Raw genomic sequence first — 25071 nt, 5'->3', positions numbered from 1 at the left:
CTTCCCTTTTCTACCCTGAATACAGAGTCTTCCTTGACACGACAATACTTTGAAAGCACGTCATTCAGTCAGAAAGTGGCATCTAGTGCCTATTGCCCACCAAAATACTGCTCTGCCAAAGCCTCTGTGGCCTCAGTAAGTATCCCATACCATTGGGAGCCCCAGTCGCGTGTCTATCATTACATTCCTTGTTTATGCAAGAACAGGAACCCACGGAAAGGCTTAGGGAGAAATACCTCCCATGCCACCATCAGGACAGCGAAAAGCCAAGCCATCACTCCGGAGTTTTCACACTCTAAGTGCATCCACCTTAGTCTGCAGTGCCTCGCCGCCGCTACCACAGCCGCCCACGCATCAGTCACCTTATGATCCAACCTCAGGCTTCCAGTGGGAAGACAAACTTTTAAAGCTCAAGCCAGACATCTCTGTCCTGTATCAATTGTAAGCATTCAAGATGAGAAAGCTGGCTCTGCCCTCTGCACGGAACCGAATCACTCTCATACAAACCGTCTTGGAAAGGAACCCTCTGGGCTTCCAACTGCAGGCTGCGCTCCAAAGGAGACCAAGTGACCAAGAACGGGAGGATTGGCTTAACTGGCTGAGTCTTTAAAACCAGACCCTCATGATGACAACGGCCTCAAGCAAGGGGTGAGGAGCCTAGCAGAGGCCCACTTACCTCCTTAAGAAGCCCCGCTTTTTTCTTCAGCACCTCACACTTGCGGAGTTTGCAGATCTGGTGTGTGCGACGATTGGTGCAGCTGGTACAAGACCCACAGTTTTCCAGCCGTCGGCAGGGATCGCAGGTCCCACACCGTTTCCTTTTCTTCCGCCCATCTCCACCCCCTCGCAGTTGGGTCTCACTCCCAGCCATAGGAAGCCCAGGCCCCTGGAAGCCCCCTACCATCACCTGGCCCTGCGAGAAATCATAAAGTCCTGACAGGTCCGGCTGGACCGCCAAGGGCACCTGAAACTGGCTCATGATGCTGCCGTTGCCAGGGAAGGGGGCATAGGTGCCAGGTTAAACTACTGTCCAGTCTCCTGCTGCCTGCAAACAGGTCCTTCTCTCCTAAACAAGTCTACAAGGGTGAAGGCAAGGAGCTCCGCCTCTGGGATGGGATGGGGTGGGTGCCTCTTCTTAACCCTCTTCACCTCCTCTGCAGCCGGCTCACAGGGCTCCTTCCAGGACCAGTCTCCCACCTGCAGGGCCCCAGGATCTGGGGCAAGACAGTGGCGGCGGCAGCCCCCAGGGAAGATTTCATCTTGGCTGGGTGGGTTCTTCACCCTCACCCACCCGGGGCTCAGGCATGAGGTGAGCCAATGGGTGTGTGGTGGGGCAGATTGGGGTGAGGAGTTTCCTCCTGACACTTCTCCCTCCCTGGGTCAGGATGATGGAGAAGGCTACGCTGCCTGAGAGGGGAAAAAGACACAGAAAGAGGAAGCGCATCACTGGGTGCTCAGGGACAACTTTCACGTGTTATCTCTTCCTGCTTCTGGGAAGAGAGAAAATGGGGGGAGCCAGGGTCTGAGTCAAACGAAGTCCTCCTTAGAACCTCAGAGGGGGGTACATAGGACCTCCATGGGGGTGAGGGTGCACAAGGCATTCAAGGGAATGAGGGGGTGGGATTTCTGAGAAAGTTGCTCTGTACACACACACACACCCTCACACACACACACATCTACTGACTAGTGAGTTTCACTAAAATCCACACGCAGCCCCTCACTGAGGGTCGCAGGACCTTCCCCTAGGGAACAGAGCTTGCAAAATAAAGTTTGCAGAGGCTCGCTCATTTGGAGAGGACGGCGCCCCAGGCGGCCTAGAGGTGGGGGGCGCGCCCAAGGGGAGTCCCGCGTCGGCTACCTCGCCGCGCCCCAGGAGCCGGAGCCCCGCGGGCTACAGAGAAGGGTGACCCGCGCCACCAAGGGGTGCGGGGAGGGGGCGCGCTGGGGCACAGGCCAGGCTGCGCGCGCCGCCACTGCCGCCGCCGCCGCTCCGGCTCCTTTGTTCTGGGGCCTCGGCTGCTCCGCTCCCGCTGCACCGCAGCCCCCGCCCCGCCACCCCCACCCGGCAGCACCGCACGGCCACCCGGAGCTCCTTGCCGGGTCGCTGGCTACCCTGCTGCGCCCACCACGGCCGTGCCACGGTCCCCGTGCCGCCCCTCCCCCCACGCGCTGCCCCTCCCCCACCGCGGAGCCGGAAAGCCACCGGCTGCACCGACCTGCCCGCCGCCTCCGGGGCGGAGCGCACAAAGGGGCAAAGTTTCCCAGCCTGCCGCTGCCACCGCCGCCACCGCCACGGCCCAAGGTGTGCGCCTCCGGGAGCGGGAGCGCCCAGCCCAGCCAAGCTCGCTGCGCGCGCGGAGTCCCCCCCCCCACCCCCGCCCCAGCCCTGGCCGAGCAGGGGACGGCGCAGGAGGAAGGAAGCAGCAGCGGCGGCGGCCGCGGCGGCGGCAGCAGCAGCAGGAGCAATGAAGGCGGCCGCGGGACTCCCCGCCCCCCGCGCGCCGCGGCACGTGCTCGCCCGGGGACTCCCCCGCCCGGGAGGGCGCGCACGTGCGGTCCCGCCGAGGCTGGCCGCTAGGCCCGGGACCGCGCAAGAGCGGAGTTCCCGGGGAGGGAGCGAGGCGCGCGCGGGCCGCCCGGGTTTTGCACCTGCAGCGCCTCCCCAGGCCTCACGGAGGGGCCCTCCTGAGACGCGGCTGTCCCCGCGGGCTGGCCCTTTCCCTGCCCTCCGGCGGGGCCCGCAGCCCGAGCTGTCGAGGAGGGGCGGGGCGGGGCGCGGACCTCCCCAGCTAGGCCCTTGGCCCAGCCGCCTGGGTGTCCCCACTTCCTGCCACTCCCTGCGAGCTCGGGACGGCCCCACGCTCGCCCGACTGCCCCGGAGCCCGACCGACCCCCTTTCTCCTCCTCGGCTGCCTCTCAGGCCGAGGCAGGACAATAGGGGACATCGCGCGTTTGCGTACCGAGTCAGCCTGACCGGCAAGAAGTGGGTGCCCGAGGGCAGAGACCGAGCGCCCGCTGCACGGCATCCGCATGAGGGTCACAGCCCAGCGCCCTGCCCCGGCCGACCCTTCGGCTCTGCCATCGCCAACCTCCCAGGCGCTGCTCTCGGGCTCTGTTGCACATCTAAAACAAAGACTAATCCGAGACCCCCGCCCTGCCTCCCAGAGGAGAGAGAAGGGGCGCGTCGCGGAGAGGAACCCAGGCAGATTCGGGATGGGCTCAGTCACCGAGGGCCCAAGTCCTCACCGAGGCCTAAATATCGCAGACACTTTGAAAAAGTCACCCTGGGCTGTGTTGTAGGCAGGCGGTAAGGGACAAGACATAAGAGTATTTCCAACTTGCCAAACTGTCCATTTCTCTGTGCTAATTCTCCCCCATCCCTCACCTGTTGTTACTGGCCAAGTTGAAATTCCAGGTTAGATTAATTCAGCTCCACCCATCTGGTCTGACTGCCAGACTAATGCCCACAGCTGCCTTCCACCTACCGGGTTGCTGTGGAGAAGGGTAGGTCTGTACCCTCCCTACACAAGGGCAAGTCATGGCAGAAACAGACACTGGGTGAACTAGCCCGACCAGTTTGGGCGGTGCTCATCCAACCAGGTACCTGGCAGGCGTCCTCATCCACTGAACTTAACATCTCAGCTAGAACTGGAAAAAGAGCATTTGGCCCACTGGGTGTGTGTGTTGCGGGTGGGTAGGGAGGGTTAACTGATCTCAAACAACACTCGCTGTCCAGAAAGCCGTAGGCAGTTAGCTGAAGCTGCCGGAGTTGTCTGGGACTTCCCTCGGGCATGCCTGATATTTGACAACCTGTTCCACTGTCCAGCTTGTCAGCCGAGTGTGTGGTGAGCATGGCTGCTTCCTACCGCAGCCTTTGGAAGTACCCAAGAGTTTCTGCCCAGAAGATCGAAGAGTAGAAACAGCAATATGGAGAAGTTGTGGACTCGGCACACATATGCACTCATGCACACACTAAAAAATAGGTGAATGATTAAAAATGTTTAATGTCACTTACGTGGCTACACTCCTGCGGATAATGCAATTTACCATTCTCCTTTCGCTTGCCTGTTATTTGATAGACGGGCTGGTTGTGAGGTGAAGAAAATAGCTTAGGTATTAGAGAAGTCTGACTTCCAGACCCACCTCTAGCACTGGCAACCTTGAACTGGGTACACACCATCTCTCAAGAGCACCCAGATAAAGTACTTAATATCGGTTTCACTGAGTGACAAATGATTCTCATTGTTAACGATAGAGCAGCTTTGTGAGCTAAGTATTGTCATTAGGTCAGCTGGTTACTGCGCTGTGGAATCAGAAGCAGAATAGAACAACTTGTGATTTCCCTGGGTAATTGGCGGCAACAATTAACCAATCTATCCTGCACCTTCCATGGACCTCTTTGGCTCCGGTAACCTGATGGGATGCTGGTGTGTGCTGTTCACCAGGATAGAACACAAGGGATGCCTATGACCAACCGTGTGGAGTGAGCAGGTTACCCAGCTCATAAGCAGAGCTCAGATGTGGAGGAGCTCAGGGGGTGAGATGAAAGAGGTGTCAGAATAAGCCTTGAGGCACATCAGCTCAAGAGCAACCAAGCCAGGAGACATAAATTGAGCCACTCAAATGGAAGGAGCCAGGCCTGGCAAGAGAACCCCACCCCCACCCCCGCCTCCCCTGCAAGTCGTCCCAGTCACTTTTCTCTCTGGAACTTCACGTCTCAGGTCTGTTGCTTTGACCCTGCTCCCCTGAGAAGTAAAAGCTTCCTCCTTCCTCCTAAGGTCCCAACAACAAACCAAAGCACAGTTACACCAAGGTTTAACCCTGGGAACCCATGACAGTACTGGACTCACTTACAACATATTGTTGAGGGGTTACTGGGAGGAACATGTGCGACCCCAAAGCAGCAGCTGTACTTCACCTAACAGGAATGATGACATCGACAGCCAGGAGCAGGGAAATCCCTTCTGATAACTTCACCAGCTTATATACTCCAGCACCTCCCATTTGCAATTAGGGCAGACTTGACTACAAATGGCTGGAAGGAGGGGCTTGAAGCTCAGGTGAAGACCAATAACCCCCTACCCTCCCCAACTTCTGTATGGAAATGTCAACAGTCAACAGCTGGATCTTGATGGTCTCCTGCAAGCAGGCACAATTCGTCTGATGCAAATGGTCTTTTTTTTTTTTTTTTTTTTTTTTTAACTCTCAGGACTGAGTTACAACATACCGCTTCTATCTCACAGATTCTTGAAAACCCTTCAGGTCTGGACATAAATGCCAATTCTCCCAAGAAGGTTCCAGGAACTCAGATGCCAGAGTTCCTCCCACTTCACCCACACTCCGCCCAGAGAACAGTTATCAGTGTTATAACTGTTATAATCAGTGTTTGCATATTTTCTTTTGAGACACCAGACCAGCTCTGAAGGGCCAGGGCCACCCTGTTCTTTCTCCTCTGTCACCTCAGACCTAACACCAGATCAGCATGTGTTGAAGGGAGAAGAAACGGGTCAATAGCGCCAACCGATGAAGTACCCCAGAAACACTAAAGATCCACAGGCTTCCAAGTTTCTACCTTGACGAGTGTCCAGCTTGCCCAAATCCTTCAGGGGCCCAAATCCCTCACATGAAGTCCAGGTTCTCAGGTCTCTGCCTTGGGGTTTCCAGCCGTCTGTGCTGTGGCTTTCTTCCCACGCTGCTCAGGCCAGATGAGCAGCCGAGGAAGATGATGAGCAGAACCAAAGTTGTGTGCAGGGCTCTTTGACAGCTGCAGACCATGAGCTGCAGCATCCCTGTCTCCTAGGAGCTTTGAATGCTAACCTATTCCATCCTATTTTCATCCTAACCTATTCCACTGGAAACTCTTCCAGTCTGGCCCAGCAATCTTTTAACAAACCCGTTCACTTGTCAAGTTTTTCTTTTTTTTAAAGAAATATGCACTTACTTATTGTGTGTGTTCTATGTGTGGGCACACGCATGCCATTCTCAGCTTCTACCTGGTGAGTCCTGGGCATTGAACTCTCTGGTCATCATGTTTAGTAGCAAGCCCCCTCAACCACTGAGCCATATTACCAGCCTCACTGATGACAAATTTAAGCAATGGACTAGAGGAAACAGCTGGGAAGTAAGTTTGGCTCCTGGTCAGGGTCTAGCCTTGAGGAGCTTAGGAGAGGGTATCAGCTCTGCCCCTTGTGAGCTGGTCTGGCTGGCCCTTCCTCCTCAAGTGAGGGTGGAGTCTCCTGTGGAAAAGTGTGCTCCAGCCCTGCTGCAGCTGCCAGGCAGGCTGGACCTGGGCAGGAAAAGAAGCCTAGAGGATGATAGGCTGCTGCCTTCTGGATGTGGGCTAAGCAGTCAGTGAGCTTCGGCCCCACTGAGGAACTGAAGTTAAAGTAGTGAAGCTGACATTGACTTAGGAGCACAGAAGAAGGGACAGACAGGCTCTGTAACTGGATGTGTGTGCTTGTGGGTCTTGATCAAGAAGTGATGGGGGGAGGGGGAGGGCACAGGGCTCAGTGGGTAAAGGCACCTGATGTGCAAGCCTGATGACCTGACTTTGGTTCCCAGAATTCCCGGGAAGGTGGAAGGAGGGAAGTGACTTCACAGAGTAATCTTCTGACTTCACATGTGCGCCGGCCATGGTGCCCTGGATAGAATGAAACCGTAACACGCGAAAAGAAATCATTGGGGACTGCTCAGAGAAGCAGTACTGCTGGGCATGCTGAACCTGCAAACACCTAATGTGGTGGCTCGTCTCTGAGGAGGCTCCCTCGCCTTGTCTACAGTCAGGTGATGTGTCTGATTTGGTGAATGTGGCTTTTGATATGGACCCAGGCCTGGGCTTGCTTGGTTTTCTCCTTTTTCCCCCCTAAATGTTGATTCTGACATTGAACTCAGGACCTCAGGCTTGCATATCTCAAGTGCCTTTACCCACTGTGCCCTCTCACAGGCCTGGCTTGCTCCATTTTCAAGATTGAACATGTTGGGAAATTTACTTCATCTTGGATGTTACTTCTTTTCATGTATTTGGCTTTGGGGATGTGACTGGTCATGTATTTTGTTTTTAGGGGTGTGTCTGGTCATGTTTTTCGTTCTAGGGGTGTGTCTGTGTTTAGTCATGGATTAGGTGTTGGTGGTGTGTTTTTTGTTTTCCTTTTGCTTTCTTTTGAAAGATGTATTTATCTTTATGAGTATTTTGCCTGCATGTAATTATGTTCACGCTGTGCATGCCTTAGAGCTGGAGTTACAGACAATTGTGAGTCACCTTGTAGGTGCTGAGAGTCAAACCCTGGTCCTCTCTAAGAGCAGCAAGTGTCTTAACTACTGAGCCCTTATTCGTGTATTTGTTAAAACCCTCTAATCAGCATTTGGTATTTGCGCAGAGCTTCCCCACTACACAGACCACTCCCACACACATTGTTGTGTGTAGATGGATCCCACAGAAATTGTGAAAATGGCCAGCACTCGGGAGGCAGAGGCAGGCGGATTTCTGAGTTCGAGGCCAGCCTGGTCTACAAAGTGAGTGCCAGGACAGCCAGGGCTATACAGAGAAAAGCTGTCTCGAAAAACCTAAAAAAAAAAAAAAAAAAAAGAAATTGTGAAAATGGTACTTTCCTTCTGGTACAGCATGGTACTTTTTATTGTTTTAGAGATAAAGTTTCTGGGGTTTAGAGGAGTAATGGGTCTAAAGTCATTTGATTACAGAGTAGCAGGACCTGCTCTATAAGCTGACTCCAACGTCAATAGGGCTATTGAAGAAAGGTGAATTCACTGGTGGAGGTTATGACATCATGGGATATGCATGAGATTCACTGGTGGGCTTTATGGGGTCATGGGATGTGTGTGAGGTTTACTGGCGAGGTTTATGACATCATGGGATGTGTGTGAGGTTCACTGGTGGGGTTTATGACATCATGGGAAGTGTGTGAGGTTCACTGGTGGAGTTTATGACATCATGGGAAGTATGAGTTTCACTGGTGGGGTTTTTGGATCATGGTTATGTGTGAAGTTCTAGACAATGCTTTTCCTTTGTGAATTTATTTTAAAAAAAAATAATTTTAAATGATTTTTACCTATTTTTATTTTATGCATATGTGTGAATGCCTCTAGGCACGTATATGCCTGGTGCTTGGGATGTTAGAGGAGAATATCAGATGCCCTAGAGCTCGAGTTCCGGGAAGCTGTGGTTACACTGTGAATGCTGGGAACCAAACCCAGGTCCTGTGCAAGAGCAGCCAGTGCTCTTAACTACTGAGTCATCCTTCCAGCCCCAGCCTTTGTGTTTTGTAGCAAGTTTTGTGACTAAAGTTTGAATTTGACTTGACTAGAATAGACTGTGTTCATTGCAAGGTGAAATCTCCTGGAAACCTTCCAAGCTGAGGGCTCTCAGCAGGATAGGGGATCTTCTTGACTCAGAAACCCAGGCTGACAAACGCTTAACATGGAAAAAGACTTGGGTGCCTCCAAGTTTGATTGACAGAACCATGATCCAAAAACCCCACCAGTGAAACTCATACTTCCCATGATGTCATAAACTCCACAAGTGAACCTCACACACATCCCATGATGTCATAAACCTCACCAGTAAACCTCACACACATCCCATGACCCCATAAAGCCCACCAGTGAATCTCATGCATATCCCATGATGTCATAACCATCAGTTATGTTGCTAGTAAGATCAGTTATATGATGCTACAGTGGCAAACGGTCCCTGGATTTCAGTGATGTTACATGACAAAAACATGCTAGTTGGAGGAGAAGACAGCTCCATAGGTACCATGCCTATTGCTCAGCATGGAGGCCTGACTTTGGATCCCCAGCACCCAAGCAAAAAGGCTACATATCCAGAACCCCAGCACTGGGGACAACAAAGACAGGAAAACAAGCCCAGCCAATCAAATAATCAGTGAGAGAGAGACCCTGCCTCAAAAACAAACAAACAAACAAACAAACAAACAAATAACTAAGGTGAAGGGGCTGGAGAGATGGCTTAGCAGCTGAGACACTTGCTGCTCTTGTAGCTCTTGCAGAGGAGCAGAGTTCAGTTCCCAGCCCCCATGCCCAGGCTGCTCAAAGCTATTGTTGGTTTATTCACTTTTTTGTTTGTTTTGGACAGAGTTTCTCTGTGTAGCCCTTGATGTCTTAGAACTAATTCTGTAGACCAGGCTGGCCTGGAACTCAGAGATCCACCTGCCCCAGCATAGTGAGTGATGGTATTAAAGGCGTGCACCACCATTGTCTGGCTGCTCACAAGTACTTGTAACTCCAGTTCCAGGAATCCTCTTCTGGCCTCCACAGGCACCTGTTCACACACACCCCCAATATACATAATTTTTTAAAAATTCATCTTAAAAATAACTAAGGTAGAGAGTGGTAGATGAAGACATCTGATGTCCATCTATCTCTAGCCTCCACATAAACATCCACTGTGCGCATGCGCGCACACACACACATACACACATACATATACACACATACACACATACACACACATACACACACACATATACACATACATACACACACATACACACACACACATACATACACACACACATACATACACACACACATACACACACACATACACACATACATACACACACACACATACACACATACATACACACACACATACACACACACATACACACACACACACACACACACATACACACACACACACACATACAAAATAAATAACAATATATCACTTTTTCCAAAGATTTTTTTTACAGTTCAATCACAGAAAATGTACATTGTAGGTACATTGTAGGGGGAGCCCTGTTCCCACTGTCACCAGTGACCCAGGCTGCTGCTGCAAGTGGACACAGCTGTCTTTAACCTGGAACATAGGTGTGGGGCAATGACCCTTAAATTTATCTTGAAGTGACAGCCATCACTTCTGCCTTCACTGACCAATGCAGATCCTAGCAAGAAGTACAGTAAGCACAGTCTTGCTGTATGCCTGAAGGGGTGGCACATTTATTTGGTTAATGGCATTGGTAACTGATGCACAGGGATGTGTGAAGAGTGTGTTCATGTGATTCATCTTTATCCTTTTGAGGACAGTGCTCCCTCCTGGGGATGCATAACTGACATTCCCATTCTAATGGATGGTCATTCCTTATACTAGACCAGCTCCAGAGATTTGGAAAATCTGGGAAAGATGGTGGAAGAGGTGAGTGGCCACAGGGCAAACTGAACAGATATGAATATGTGGACAGAGAATACAGCAAACAAAATGGGTTCAGGGTGTACGAGAAGACCAGGGGCTTGTCTGCTGAAATCTCCAAACAGACTGGCTTTGTCAGAAGCATTCCTGTCTTGGACAAGTCCTGAGACCAGGTCTGAGCACACCAGTCCCATCACAGGAGTGCCTGCCCCTGCCTTACCCACTAGGCTGTGGATAGGACCACACCATAGCAAGTTGCTGGCTCCTGGACGGCACTACCTTAAGGTAGGATATCAGGATGGAAGCCTCATGATCTCTTTAAAGGCTGTAGCAGATATCTAGGTGAGAAGAAAGAGAGTTGTAGAGCAGAAGGTGGAAAGAAATAAGATTTAGAGAATGGAGAAAATCCACAGCACAAAGGCTGACTGGTCAAAGGGGCAGGAGCCCAGAGGAGGAGCCAGGCAGACTAGATAGAGTCATGGCCACACACAGATCCAGGAAGGAACATGTACGGATAGGGTCACACCTCTGCAGGGAGAGCAAACTGGCTGGATCAGGTGCTATGAGCTGCTTCTGGGTAAACATTAATGTTGAACCCTCCAACAAGGTCTGAATTTTTCTGTTTGGTTTGTTATTGTTTTTAAGACTGGGTCTCTTGTACCCCAGGCTGACCTTGAACTTGCTATGTTACTGTGGATGACTTTGAACTTCTTTTTTTTTTTTTTTTTTTTGGTTTTACGAGACAGGGTTTCTCTGTATAGCCCTGGCTGTCCTGGCACTCACTTTGTAGACCAGGCTGGCCTCGAACTCAGAAATCCGTCTGCCTCTGCCTCCCAGACTTTGAACTTCTGATCCACCTACATCCATGCATGAAAGAAACTTACGAAAGGAAGAAAGAAAGAGAGAAAGAAAGAAAGAGGAAGAGAGAAAGAAAGAAAGAGGAAGAGAGAAAGAAAGAAAGAAAGAAAGAAAGAGAGGAAGATAGAAAGAAAGGAAGGAAGAAAGAAAGAAAGGAAGGAAGGAAGGAAGAAAGAAAGAAGAAGTGTGCACGATAGGGATTGGAATAGACAATATGCATCACATAAAAATGGTGAAATTCAGCCAGGCAGTGATGGTGCATGCCTTTAATCCCAGTACTTGGGAGGCAGAGACAGTCGGATTTCTGAGTTCGAGGCCAGCTTGGTCTACAGAGTGAGTTCCAGGACAGCCAGGGCTATACAGAGAAACCCTGTCTTGAAAAACCAAAAAGAAGCCGGGCGTGGTGGCGCACGCCTTTAATCCCAGCACTCGGGAGGCAGAGGCAGGCGGATTTCTGAGTTCGAGGCCAGCCTGGTCTACAAAGTGAGTTCCAGGACAGCCAGGGCTATACAGAAAAACCCTGTCTCGAAAAACCAAAAAAAAAAAAAAAAAAAAAAAAAAAAAAAAAAAAAAGAAAAACCAAAAAGAAAAAAGAAAAAAAAAACCCAAAAAATGGCGAAATTCAGCTGTATGGTGCTGGCCCACACTGTTAATCCCAGCATTAAGGAGGCAGAGGCAGGAGGATCTCTGTGAATTCAAGGCCAGCCTGATCTACAAAGTGAGTCCCAGCACAGTGAAGGCTACACAGAGACCCTGTCTCGCAAAAACAAAAACAAAAAAGCAAAACAAAACAAAACTTTAAGAGAAGGTGAAATTCCCAACTATAGATCCTAGGTCTTCATTGGGTACAATAAAAAGGATTTTAAGTGTGTGTGTGTGTGTGTGTGTTTGTGCAAAGACAGGCATATGTGTGCCATGGTACATGAATGGAGATCTGAGGATAAATTTTACTTACCCTCTGTGCTGTGGGACTCAATTCCAGTCATCAGGCAAGCACTTTAAGCTGCTGAGCCGCCCTCACCTGCCTGTGTGTGTGAGGGATTTACAAAAACTTCTTTGTTCCTGTGATCTGGCTTCCCTGCCCCAGCTTCTGTAAGTAGAAGACTGTTGTCTGTCTTGAGAATTGAGCATATCAATGTTTTATATCCGAGGTTCCTTTGAGCCACATTTGCAGGGGCTTCACATGCAGGAACACCAGTCCTCAGAGGCCCTAGGGGACGTCATGCATCCCACTCGGTTGGCATGCCCGCCCCTCCTATGCTCTCACCCTTCTCCTATACACTGCTTCCCTAAGACGCCCAAGTTCCCATGAAGTAAGTCACACCCCACTATCAACTGCAAAGATGGCGAGAGTGATACATAATCGCAGAGTGACCAAATGAACCACCTTTGGGATAATCGCAGAGTGACCAAATGAACCACCTTTGGGAAAGCCCTATCTCAGACCTTGGTATACATACAGTAGGCACTCCGCTTCTTCACCCTACCATGCTGGGCTAATCCCTTGACTCCTCTTCCAACTTCACTGAGAAATGACCTGACAATGTTTTAACCACATGTAACCATGGCAACCAGCATTCACATATCAATAATCAATCAAAACATTGTGTATTGCTTAAAGTACTGGTAATGCTTGATGGCCAGTGCTGGTTGTGAGGTAAGGCAGTGCCTCCCTAACTAGGGGCAGCAATTCATCAATTGGTTGCCTTCGTTTTATAATCAATCAACTAGGTTCTATCACTGTAAGCTGCAAGCTGTCCAGGGCTTGTCCCTTCTCTCAAGCTCTCGGCTCTTTCCAGCCTGTCTCTGTTTCTTTCAGTCTGCGATTCCCCACTTCACAGACAAGGATTGAAATGCCTTTGATTCTGGCCTTTTGGGTATCAGCAGGGCAGTCAGTCAGGAGTTAGTTTCAGATTCTTGCTTCTCCAAGTATGAGCCATGGATTTGAAGTAGAGGTCCTGAGAGCTTGCAGCAGGGTCAGTGTCTCAGCAGGCTCCAGCATGGCTGATCAGCTGAACTTAAGACGACCTTCGGGTTCCCCCCTCCCATCCCAGTCACGAAAATGCTAGTTGGGCATCAAAAGAACATGGGCCTTCCTCACTGAACTGGTAGGCAAACTTCCAAAAATGTTTATATCGCCAGCTATGATAGTGCAGACCTTTCATCCCAACACTTGCAAGGCAGAGACAGGTGGATCTCTGAGTTCAAGGTCAGCCTGGTCTACAGAGCAAGTTCTAAGACAGAACTACACAGACATACATGTGTCTACAAACAAACAAACAAACAAACAAACAAACAAACAAACAAACCAAAAGTGCTTACACTAAGGGATCCAGTTCTAGATGCTGCTCTAGCATTGTCCCTGGGAGAGCGGTGATCCTATCACTGTTCTTTCCATGTTCTAAGCCAGGGAGGGGCTTTACCAGTCCACATTGCCATGTCTACTCATACCTTCTATAGGACTGGATTAATGGTGGCAAGACTAGGCTATGACCCACTGTCACTCCAGTCTACAATACACTGTGAATTTTAATGTCACCTTGTGGGAAAGCATAGAATTACTAATGAACCAAAATCTGTAAGACAAGAAGCAAGAGTGTCAAAGGTGTGAAGGGGCCATAGGAGAAGTAAAGAGACTGGCTACCCAACAGTGGGCCACACTAACAGGCACTCGGCAGGTCCTGCCCAGAGCCACAAGGAACCTCATGGCTGCTAGGAGGAAAATGTTAAAAAACAAACAAACAAAACCCTAGCTACAGCTCGGGACCTAGCTTGAGGGCTTGGTGGAGAAATTCTGCTTGCTTCTTTAACAGGAAATGCAGTGGAGGCTCAAAAAAGCTTCTGGGGCGAAAGAAGGAGGCTGCACTTGGCCGAGAACCTTCTCTGGAAGCAAGCAGGTAAAGTGCCCCATGATGATGCCAGGTGGCTTCCTGGTACTTCTTAGATGTGGGCACCAATGGCAACACAGGCAAAAACTTGGGGATTAGTGTTGCCAGATGTAGCGAATAAAAATACAAGACATTCAGTTGAATGTGAAAATCAGATAAAACATCTAGTCAATCACTCTGCTCAACACTCTTGCTAAACCTGGAATTCACTGGCTTGAGTAGCTGGCTAGGCAAATCCGGAGAGCCTCCTATCTCTGGCTCCCAGGCCAGGAATTCCAGGAGCTCCCCCTCTGAGCTTTTCACATGGGCTCTGGGGCTCCCAACTCAAGGCTCTCCTGTTGGAGAGCAAGCACTTTACCCATTGAACCATCACCCTAGCCCCCAGCTTATTTTTAAATTCAGACTAGAAACAGAGTTGCATTCTGTTAGCACAGAGGTGGGGCAGGCTTTGGTGCCGTATTGTTTACTTTGTCAAATGTTTGACTCTACAAAGGCGGGGAGTACCAATGTGCGCCATGGTTAAGGAATGTATATTGTTAAAAGTAGAGCTGTTTTGATCATTCCCACTTGGGTTACTGAAGGAGATAAACTGTTTCTTTGTCCAGAACCATACAATCTTACTTAACCAGACAAACTGTCTCCATGTAAGCAGGCACCGACTCAGTGAGATTCACAGAAGAAAATGGGCTGGCTATTTGCCTGAGTAGGTGATATTTGTCAGTATACAATTAAATCCTACTTTACATCAACAGCCTACATTAAAAGATTTGCCGAACAAATGAACAGGAAACATACTTTATTCCTAACAGGTAGGGAGAAAATGAACACCAGAGAAGAAACACCAAGGACCAATAAGGGTGTGGTTAATAAAATATAATAGCTGCATCATAGTCCAATGCACTCATATTCCATAATTGGTTTATATTTTTCATTGTTCTTTAAAATTGAACATTTGCGTTTCTAGGGGTTTTGGGTTATAAATAGATCTTTCATGAGTAATCATGTACCTAGACTTTTATGTATCACTTTCTTGGAAGTGCAGGTACTTCGATGATATAAGTAATTTTAAGGTATTGCTAAGCATTCTTAACTCACTTCCCAGAGGCATATACAAGTTTATGATCTTCTCAGGAATGGAATACCCAAAGAGAAAGATAGTAGCAGGCTGTAGAAATAGAGATGGTTCAAATAGAGTGCAGGCTTCTCTTGCAGAAGAGCTGAATTTGATTCCCAGCACTCACACTGGACAGCTCACAATTACCTGTAACTCAAGCTCCAGGGGCTCTGACATCCTTCTATTGTTTACATAGATGCCTGCACACACACACACACACACACACACACAATCTGTCTGTCTGCCTGCCTGTCTATTTTTACATCCTGACTGCTGTTTCCCCTCTCTCTTTTTCTCCCAGTCCCTCCTCCCTCACACCTCCCTTCTCCTTTGCCCATTCACTCTTCCACTATTTCTCTTTAGAAAAGCAGGCTTCCCTTGTATACCACCCAGCCATGGCATATCACTTCCTCAACTATTAAGGAGGGACAAAGCAGTCCAGGAAGAGGAAAGGGTCTCAGAGGCAAGCAACAGAGTCAGAGATAGCCCCTGCTCCCACAGTTTGGACTCCCACACAATGATCAAGCTACACAACTGTGATATGTGCAGAGGGCTTGGGTGTATCTGAAACTGGCTCCCTGGTTGTTGGTTCAGTCTTTGTGAGCCCCTATTGGTTGATTCTGTGGGGCTTCTTTGTTTTGTTTTGTCTTGTTTTGTTTTTTTCAAGACAGGGTTTCTCTGTGTAGCCCTGGCTGTCCTGGAACTTGCTCTGTAGGTCAAGCTGACTTTGAACTCAGCCACCTGCCTCTGCTTTCTGAATGCTGAGATCAAAGGTGTGTGCTGCCAAGCCCGGCATTCAATATCTATCCCCACCCCCCACCTCATTTTGAAGCAAGGCTTCTTTATATAATATAGCCTTGGCTGCCCTGGAACTAGCTTTGTAGACCAGGTTGGCCTTGAACTCACATCTTCATCTGCCTCTGCCTCTGAGTGCTGGGATTAAAAGCTTAATCTGAATCTTTTGAGGGGGTAAAACACACTTTTAATCCAGATCTTTTGAGGCTGGAAAATCCACTGTCTTAGTCAGTGTTTTAGTCAGGGTTTCTATTCCTGCACAAACATCATGACCAAGAATCAAGTTGGGGAGGAAAGAGTTTATTCGGCTTACACTTCCATACTGCTGTTCATCACCAAAGGAAGTCAGGACTGGAACTCAGGCAGGTCAAGAAGCAGGAGCTGATGCAGAGGCCATGATGGGATGTTCTTTACTGGCTTACCTCTCCTGGCTTGCTCAGCCTGCTCTCTTATTGAACCAAGACTACCAGCCCAGAGATGGTCCCACCCACAAGAGGCCTTTCCCCCTTGATCACTAATTGAAAAAATGCCTTACAGTTGGATCTCATGGAGACATTTCCTCAACTGAAGCTCCTTTTTCTGTGATAACTCCAGCTGTGTCAAGTTGACACAAAACTAGCCAGTACAGTCAGGGTTTCTATTCCTGGACAAAACACCATGATCAAGAAACAAGTTAGGGAGGAAAGGTTTTATTCGGCTTACACTTCCACATTGCTGTTCATCACCAAAGGAAGTCAGGACTGGAACTCAAGCAGGTCAGGAAGCAGGAGCTGATGCAGAGGTCATGGAAGGATGTTACTTATTGGCTTGCTTCCTCTGGCTTGCTCAGCTTGCTTTCTTATAGAACCCAAGACTACCAGCCCAGAGATGGTACCACCTACAAGGGGTTTCCTCAAAGGAGGTTTCTTTCTCTGTGATAACTCCAGCCTGTGTCAAGTTGACACAAAACCAGCCAGTACACCCACCTTTAACTTCAGCCATGGAAGAAGCAAGCTTGTTCTGTCTTGGCCTTCTTGCTCTCGCTGGCAAGACCATTCTTTCACTGGCAGTAGAGTCTACTTCTCTGGGATGTATAGTGAAGACCAGCTGAGACAGCCTGTCTTGTGGGCTGAAAATTTACTGAATTCATGGAAGGTGTGCACCACACTGCCAGGCTAAAAACCAACCAACCAACCAACCAAACCAACCAACCAACCATCCAACCAACCAACTAACCAACCAAACAATCAAACCAAACAAAAATTCAAAAGCTTTTTAAAAAGGAAGATATTTCCAAAAAACTTTGAATTTTTATTGTGTGAGCTGTCATTTTTAATCATACACATAAAAGTGATTGGTGAGATGGCTCAGTGTGCAAAGGTGCTTGCTGCACACACGTGGTGACTTGAATTCTATCCCTGGAACCTCGGTGAAGGTGGAAGGAGAGGACCAATGCTTCAATGTTGTCCTCCGGCCTCCACGTTTACTCCCACCCTTTACATCTTACACACACAGAGTCATAAATCAAGAAGAAGGTGGGTATGGTGGTGAATGCCTTTGATCCTAGACTGGGGTGGGGGGTGCAGGGCAGAGGCAGGCAGATCTTTGAGTTAAGTCCACCCTGGTTTATATGGAGAGTTCTAGGCCAGACAGAGCTCTATGTGTCAAAAACTAAATGAATAGAACAAAACAAAACAAAACAACTAAAGTAGAGTGTGACTGAGGTCATCTGATATTGACCTCTGGCTTCCATACACATGTACATGGGAGTACACATGTGTATATATATGCATGTGAATACATGAACATGCACATACACCACACGCACGCACGCACACACACACACACACCACACCACACACAATGAAGAGTAGAGCATCAATGTCTTTAAATAGTTCCTCAAAAAAGAAAGAAGCAAATTCTTATTGACCTAACAGAGTGACTGGGACTTCATACATGGAACCCAGGAGAACCTCAGTGTACAGACCCCGCCCCCAGATTCTAGTCAAAAGGACAGAATGCTCCAACCCATGGTGTCCTTAGTCACATCCAGCCATGTTCTGAGCTTAGAGGACAGTCTCTCATGTCAGCCAGGCTAGAAACCAGGAGCAGCTGCCAGTTGGAGTGGGCATGTAGGCTCCTTCTTTGGTCTGCTGTTTTCCAGCTCAACCAGACATGGTTGTCTCTGGCTCCTCTAAAATGAGCTGCCTAACTGAGCCTTCATCCGTGTGTCTACACAATGGGAGGGTCTAATGACTGCTGTGAGAGCTGTGATTCAAGGACAGCATAAACCAGATAAAGTATGAATGTCACAGAAAGCGTTTAGAATATCCTTGCTAGAGTCTGGAAATCTGGGTGTCAGCATTTCTCTGTGATCGACGGAATATCCTTGGCAACATGGGAACGCACGCTAACATGGCTTTCTTCTTTAGCTCTGTCAATCTTGTACCGTCATTTAACTTGGAATTCCTTAGGCAGGTGCTGTCACACACATGGGTGCCTGGGCAGTCCTAGCCAGAGGGCTCATGGCAGTGGACAAGAGCCAACGGATCTGTGTTGGGTCAGGCCATTTGGTCATTCCTACTTTGAAAGGTGGCTGGTTTCCAGGAGCCAGAACTGGTTCTCATGAAAATGTGCTTTTGCATTTTAAAGAAGGCTTCAAATAAATATTCTTATCTAAACCATGTCCTTGGGAGAGTGTCTTACCGTAGCTTAAGATGTGTCAGGAATTCCTCTTTTGAGATTGCTTTTGTCTAAGTTACATTTTGCTGAATATTCCCAATCAGTCGTTTTTATTCTCTATGCTTTGAAGGAGAGCTTAATTTTAGAAACCCTTCAAACATAATTTTGAGAGACATATGAGAAGGTATAGTCAAGTGTAAGTAAGACATTTATTTTTTTAAGTAAAAATGTTACTTGTGACATTCATGTGTCCTGCTACCCATCAGACTCAGGTGCCCCAGGTGCCAGGCACACAACCACTTGACATGTCTTTATTGAATGGTAACCACAACCAGACTCAACAGGGACCCACAGCATGGCTCCCAAAGAACCCTGGAAAGAGTTATGGGCAACGGCAACCTCTTTGGGACTAATAAATCTAGTTAATATGCTAGTTAGAAATTTGCTATTTCTACACATATGATCAAGAAGAAAACTGTAGCCATTCTTTACCCATTAGTGGCTCTGCCTGGATTGCTTCCAAAGTTATACACTAATCATCAACACTGGGCAAAAGCAGATATTCTAGGATGGATCATTCATGCTGATGCCCTACAGAACATGTACGCATAGATCCTTAGTAAAGAAGGTGCCTAAATAATTCCTTCTTACAGAGACGGCAGGACACTGGCATTAACCCAGACTTGCCAAAGAGCTGAGGTACATGCCCCACACCTTCATCTTCATGCATTTCAGCGTTTGGAGCTAAGCAGCTCACAGGATGGAGGGCTCTGGCTGACCATCAGACCCCTTCTGGTTTTAAAACCCTTACTTGTCTAAAAAGTTTTTTTTTTAATGTGTTTATGTGCACCTCATGCATGCCTGGTGCCCCAAGGATCATGGTGTTTGGTCCTTTGGAGCTGGACTTCTGCAAGATTGTGAACTCCTGTGTGTGTGTGTGTGTGTGTGTGTGTGTGTGTGTGTGCTAAGAATCAGGTCCAGGTCCTCTGCAAGAGCAAAAAGTGTTTTTAACTGTTGAGCCATGTCTCCAACCGCATTGGGGAAAACTCCTTATTCCACTCCTAACTTCACCACCTCCTGCCTTTGCTTCTTTGTGTGTCTACTAACCTGGCACCCTTAATATCTGACCTGAGAAGAGGCACAGAGCTAGGGTAGACTCCCTGCAGGCATACACTAGGGGAAGCAAGGGCTTACAGATGAAACAGAAAGCCTTTTAGAGCAGCAGAGTCCCAGCTTTAACACACACATACACACACACACACACACACACACACACACACACACACACTCACACACACTCTCACCAAAACTCAGCCTAAACCCAACTGCTCCTGGCATGGACACAGGCTCAGCACACAGGTCATCCGAGGGCACGCTCGGGGCACCCAGCCAGCCACCAGGCGGGAAGGAAGCTGCAGCAAATGTCGGCATCCTCGCCCTGCCCTCCACCTTCTGAGCAAGTCCAATATCCACGGCCCTGTGAGGTAGACCAGGGGGACCTCACAGGCTCCCTCTAGACCAAGTCGCCAGCTCTGGCCTCAGACCCAGCCTACACAGCGCGCAGCCAAGGGCAGACAAGGGGCAGTCGTGGATAAGTGGCCAGCCCTGGTCTCTTCCTTTCTGATGCACTAACAGAAACATCAGAATTGACTGCCCCACTTTCCAGCTTCATGGTTCCTCTGCCCTCTCATGCTGTATATTCCAAACCTGCAGCCCAAGCCTTGTTTTATTTTTATTTATTTTTAGATTTACTTCTATGTGTATGTGGTATTTTGCCTATCTATATGTACATATTCTGCATGACGTAGTATAGTCCTTTCAGAGATCAGAAGCAAGTATCGGATCCATTAGAACTGGACTTGCAAGTGGTTGTGAAGCCACCATGATGCTGGGAATTGAACCTGAATCTTCTGTAAGAGCGACTAGTACATTAACCACTGAGCCATCTCTCCAGCCTCCCAACTGTTTTGTAAAAAATTGAATTTATTTATCTTCCGTGTGTACCCTCTCATGAATGTGGGGGTGGGGTGCAAAAGTGAAGGTCAGAAGATAAATTGCAGAGGGTGATTCTCTTCCTTTTTATTATGGGTCCCAGGAATCGAACTCAGGTCACCAAGCTTGTTGGCAAGCACCTTCCCAAAGAGCCATCACACTGGCTGGCAACCTTTGCATTGAAAATCCTGCTACCATTGGCTGCCTGGTTCAAATGCCATGTGATGTAAGGAGTAGCTCTTATTTGGGTCTGCTGTGTTTCTCTTTTAGGGATGAGCTGTCTGTTCCACCAGGACCACAGAGTCCCTTCTTATCCCTTGCTTTGCCCATGCCGCTCACTCTCTTGTCCTGGACTGGCATTGCCACCACCCTCAGGCATCCCTCACCTCCCTCTGCAAGGCTTGCATAGATGTGTTCTCTAAGGACTCTCTACTCCATTTATTGTCCAGCTTTTGTAATCCCTGGGGCCACCTTGTAAAGCTACTTTGCAGAAGCTCAGACTGAAGGACCAGCCAGGATTTCCACTCAGGTTTATGATGCTTAAGGCAGTCCTGCATCCATTCCTTACTACCTCCTCATCCACAAAGCCAGTATTTGAGCATGAGATAGCACGAACTTTGAAGATAGCCTTAGGTTTTTGTTCATTTGTTTTGTTTTGTTTTTTTGAGACAGGGTTTCTCGTGGTAGCCATGGCTATCCTGAAACTCACTATAGACCAAGCTGGCCTCCAACTCACAGAGATCCACCTGCCTCTACCTCTCCCATGCTGGGATTAAAGACACACGCCACCACCAGCACCAGCACCAGCACCAGCACCAGCAGCACCAGCACTAGCCTTAGTTTTTAAAGCAAGGAACTTAGAATAGAGGGGAGTCCAAGGACTTGCCTGGCTTCTCACATGCCAGCTATTACCATGTGCAGAGGTTCCTCGCTGGGGTAACATTTACTGGGGACACTCAGTTGTTGACAACCTGACACCTACATGTACTGCAGGCAGGGCTGGCTCCACACCAGACAAGAGAGAATACTGCATTACTACCCTGAAGACATTCCAGTTTAGTTGTACAGGGTGGTCTGGTTCTAGACAACGGTGACTTCCATCTTTCTCATATACAAGAATTTAGTGCTGAGCAGCACTGCCCTGTTGCTACATTTCCCCAGTCAGGGCCCAGGCCACTCCCACCCCTGCGGTCTCCTCCTCATGAGGTACTTCATATTCTAAAGCTGCTCCTTAGGCTCAGTTAGGATGAGGGTATCTAGGATCTAAAAGTCCACGTCCCCACTATTCTCTTCTCTTCACTTTCTCTCTTTGTTTTTGAGACAGGATCTACAAGAGTAGCCCAGGCTGATCACCAACTCACTGACTTTCTAAGGATGACCTTGAACTGATCCTCCAGCCTCCACCTCCCGAGTGCTGGGACTACAGGCACGCTCCACCACACTTGGCAGTATTCCATACAGGGATGGTACTTAGGCCCCTGTGCGTGTGAGTGCTGGGCAGGCACCCTATCTACTGAGCTTCATCCCAGAGCGTTCGCTTCTGTCCATCTTCTAGTTCTGGCGTGTGCTCCAAGCATCTCAGTTATGCGCTCTGACCTAGGGTGTGCTCCCAGCCTAGGGGGAAGCCAGCCCACAGCATGCTGCTGTCAGCATAGAGAGGCAAGAGCTAGAGGACAGTCTGTGTTTACTACAGGAGGCCTTCTCATGCTTGCCCACTTCTCCTCTCCTTTCCTTCCTTTTTCCCTTTGTCCAGTGCTTCCTGGATTAGTCATTTCTGTGTGCTAAGCATTGGGGCTCATGTCTAATCCAGCAGTTTTGGTAGAAGGCAGATCTTTTTGAGTTCAAGGCCAGCCAGATCTCCAAAACAAAAACAAGAAAACAAAACAAAAGCTCTTCTCTTCTCTCTCAGCGCTCTTGCCCCTTTCTCTCCCTCTCCCTCCCCCACCCCCTCCCTTTTCCCATGACAATTTCTCTGGCTTCTGTCAATGAACTCGCCCATCCCAGAGCAGCTTCCTGATAAACCTGCCTTTAATATCATCTAAAAACAAACAAACAAACAAACAAACAAACAAACAAACAACACAAGACAGTCTTGTGGGGGCTGGAGAGATAGCTAAGAGCACTAGTAGTCTTCAAGAGGATCAAAGTTCCAAACCTGGCAGCTACATGGAGCTCACAGCTATCTGTAATGTTGGTCCTAGGTGGGGGTCTGACCCTCCTCTGGACTGCAAGGGCTCTGCATGTACTTGGTGCACAGATATTCATGCAGGCAAAAACACCTGGACACACAGAGTTAAATAAAATACAAATGTTTGTGATATGTTGAATGCCAATAAAGGTGTGATGAAAGAGGTTTTAATGCAATGGTAAGATAAATATACCTGATAGGAACACAAAGAGGAGCACCTGAGCCAGCTGTGGTGGGAGGGGCGAAGGCTCTGAAGGCTGTTTCTGGGAGGGTGGGCTTGGAGGTGGAAGGAGGTCCCAGGGGAGTGAGTGACAGCTGCAACTGCAACCCAAGCAGCAGGAGCACAGGAGGGCCAGGAGCACTTTGAACCTGCTCAGACACCCTCAGCCCAGAGACATGTTCTGGAGGTCCTGAAAAGGTCAGATGTGTTTGGGATCTGTGCAGTTTGCCCTATGAAACTGAAAGGCACAGAAGGGGAGGGTCTGGGTGGGAATGTGGTTCAGGAGAGCAGATCAATATGAGAAACGGGAAAATGGGAAGTGGCAGAGATTGCCTGGATGGTGAGGGTGAGTGAGAGGTGGGGCAGAGGCTGCAAGTTTCCCAGCTGCAATGGCCAGAGGAATGACTGACAGCTGATCCCAGAGTACACGAGCTGTTCTCAGCCAACCAGCACTCTCTTGCTTGCAGACAAATCCCAGCTTGGGAGTAGGGCATCCCCGTGCTGTCCTTCCTCACAGCTGCTCGGTAGGGCATGCATATGAGCCCAATTCATTTTAGGTCTAACTAAGCCAAAGCAACCTTCATACATAGAGTCCTAGCTAGCACTTGCAAGAATGGAAGCAGCAATTTCTCAGAGTTCAAAGTCAGCCTTGGCTCCATCGTGGGCATCATGCCAGCGTTCAGGGTGAGACCCTCGTGACACATACCTGTGAAGGAAGCACCTTTGGAGGCTAGGGTAGCTGGACCACAAATTTGGAGCCTGCTTGGCCTAGGCTATGTAATAAGCTCTTGTCTTGCGCATGTACCTCAGCTCACTGGTTCCCAGTGGAGGCTTTGCCCCTGGAGAATCCACCTGTTCTGGCTATTTGCCATTCCTATGGAGAAGCAGTGCAGGAATCCTTCCTGTTTGGGGGTGGGGGAACAGAACTCTCCTTGGTTGGAGTCTTTCTCTCAAAGTCTCACTAGATAGAGGGAGAGCATTCTCTTACCAGATATTCTGGGTTCTCGTGAGCACTGAACTCTGAAACTCAACCCTGATAGTAAGTTGCTTCTGCTTGCAGTGAAGGAAACTGGAAAATTCCTCAGTGGCCGAGGTACACACAGGAAAGGAGGGAAGTACACATTTTGTTAATAAGACAGTAGGTACAGGCAGAAAACCACAGCAGAGGTTTCTTCATAGGTGAGGAGCCTGGCAGTCATTCTGTAGGTGGCAACACTTTAAGTATGTCTTTTAAAAAATTCATGTGTATGTGTCAATGTGAGTTTATGGCAACAATAAAAAACAAATACATGATCACTCAGACAGAAGACAGACAAGAGAGCCAAGGATAGACCAAGGGAGACAAAAACTCCATCAACTGAGTGGTCAAAAGTGAGTTAGGCCAGCAGGCAGAAAGTGAGGACCACTAAGTGGTGGGAGAATCCCTGCAAAAATGATGGTCCAAAAAGAATGTGAGTGGAAAAGGGCAGGGCAGTTCTTGAGGCAGGTTCTTTCCTGCTTGTTCCCCAGGGACTGTGGCATTCGCCTAGAACAGCCTCCCTTACCGGAAGCTATTTCCTTTTCCCTTCTGATGTCGGAGAACTTTCACAGCCTTGATCCACATTAGAAACACAGGTTCTCTCTCGGCCTGTGCTTCACCACATCACAATCTGCAAAGCACTGCTATTTTTATGAGCTGATCTGTTGCTTAACTCTGAGAGCTACTCGGCTGTTTAGCTATAACCACAAAATAAGAAGTGGGCTTCACCAAAGCACAAAGCTTGCGTGCCTCAGCAGACACTACCGGTACTCAGGAGGCTAAGGCAAAAGGATCAAAAGTTCAAAGCTATCCCCTGCTACACAGAGTTCATGGTCTGCCTGGACCCCATGAGAATCTGTTTCAAAATGAGCGGTGGGTAGAGGAGCTGGAAAGATGGCTCAGCACTTAAGAGTTCTTGCTGCTCTTACAGAAGACGGAGAGTGGATTCCAGCACCATATCTAACCCCAGCTCCAGAGAGCCGATGCCCTCTATCGGTGTCAATAGGTACCTGTACATATATCCCAATCCTAGACACACATGAATATATGCACATCATTAAAAATAAAAATATCTTTAAAAACAAAAAAGGTCAAAATGCCAACAGAATGAGAACTAATCCTAAGTTATGTATTTCTCTGATAAGAAATATATACCCCCAACTACC

The 25071-nt window shown here is 48.7% G+C and overlaps 1 protein-coding gene across 3 annotated transcripts in view; it reads right to left on the bottom strand.

Annotated features, from left to right (window-relative positions):
• Positions 1-2722, bottom strand: part of Tet3 (tet methylcytosine dioxygenase 3) — a 95247-nt gene extending 92525 nt beyond the window's left edge. Inside the window, exons 1-2 of one of the 3 annotated variants that reach the window (XM_029478287.2) lie at positions 2650-2722; positions 677-1407 (exon numbers count right to left, since the gene is read on the bottom strand). In XM_029478287.2, the coding sequence (XP_029334147.1) occupies positions 677-979 (303 nt within the window). In that variant the 5' untranslated portion in view covers positions 980-1407; positions 2650-2722. Of the gene's footprint in view, positions 1-676; positions 1971-2216; positions 2307-2649 lie in introns of those variants that run through there. The other 2 variants (XM_029478286.2, XM_021164553.3) reach the window with 2 other exon arrangements.
• Positions 2723-25071: the final 22349 nt, after the last annotated feature.

This window comes from Mus caroli, unplaced genomic scaffold (assembly GCF_978045245.1).
Source record: "Mus caroli unplaced genomic scaffold, Mus_caroli_1 scaffold_7, whole genome shotgun sequence".
Taxonomy (NCBI): Eukaryota; Metazoa; Chordata; class Mammalia; order Rodentia; family Muridae; genus Mus; species Mus caroli.
This window is presented reverse-complemented; position numbering and strand designations above follow the sequence as displayed.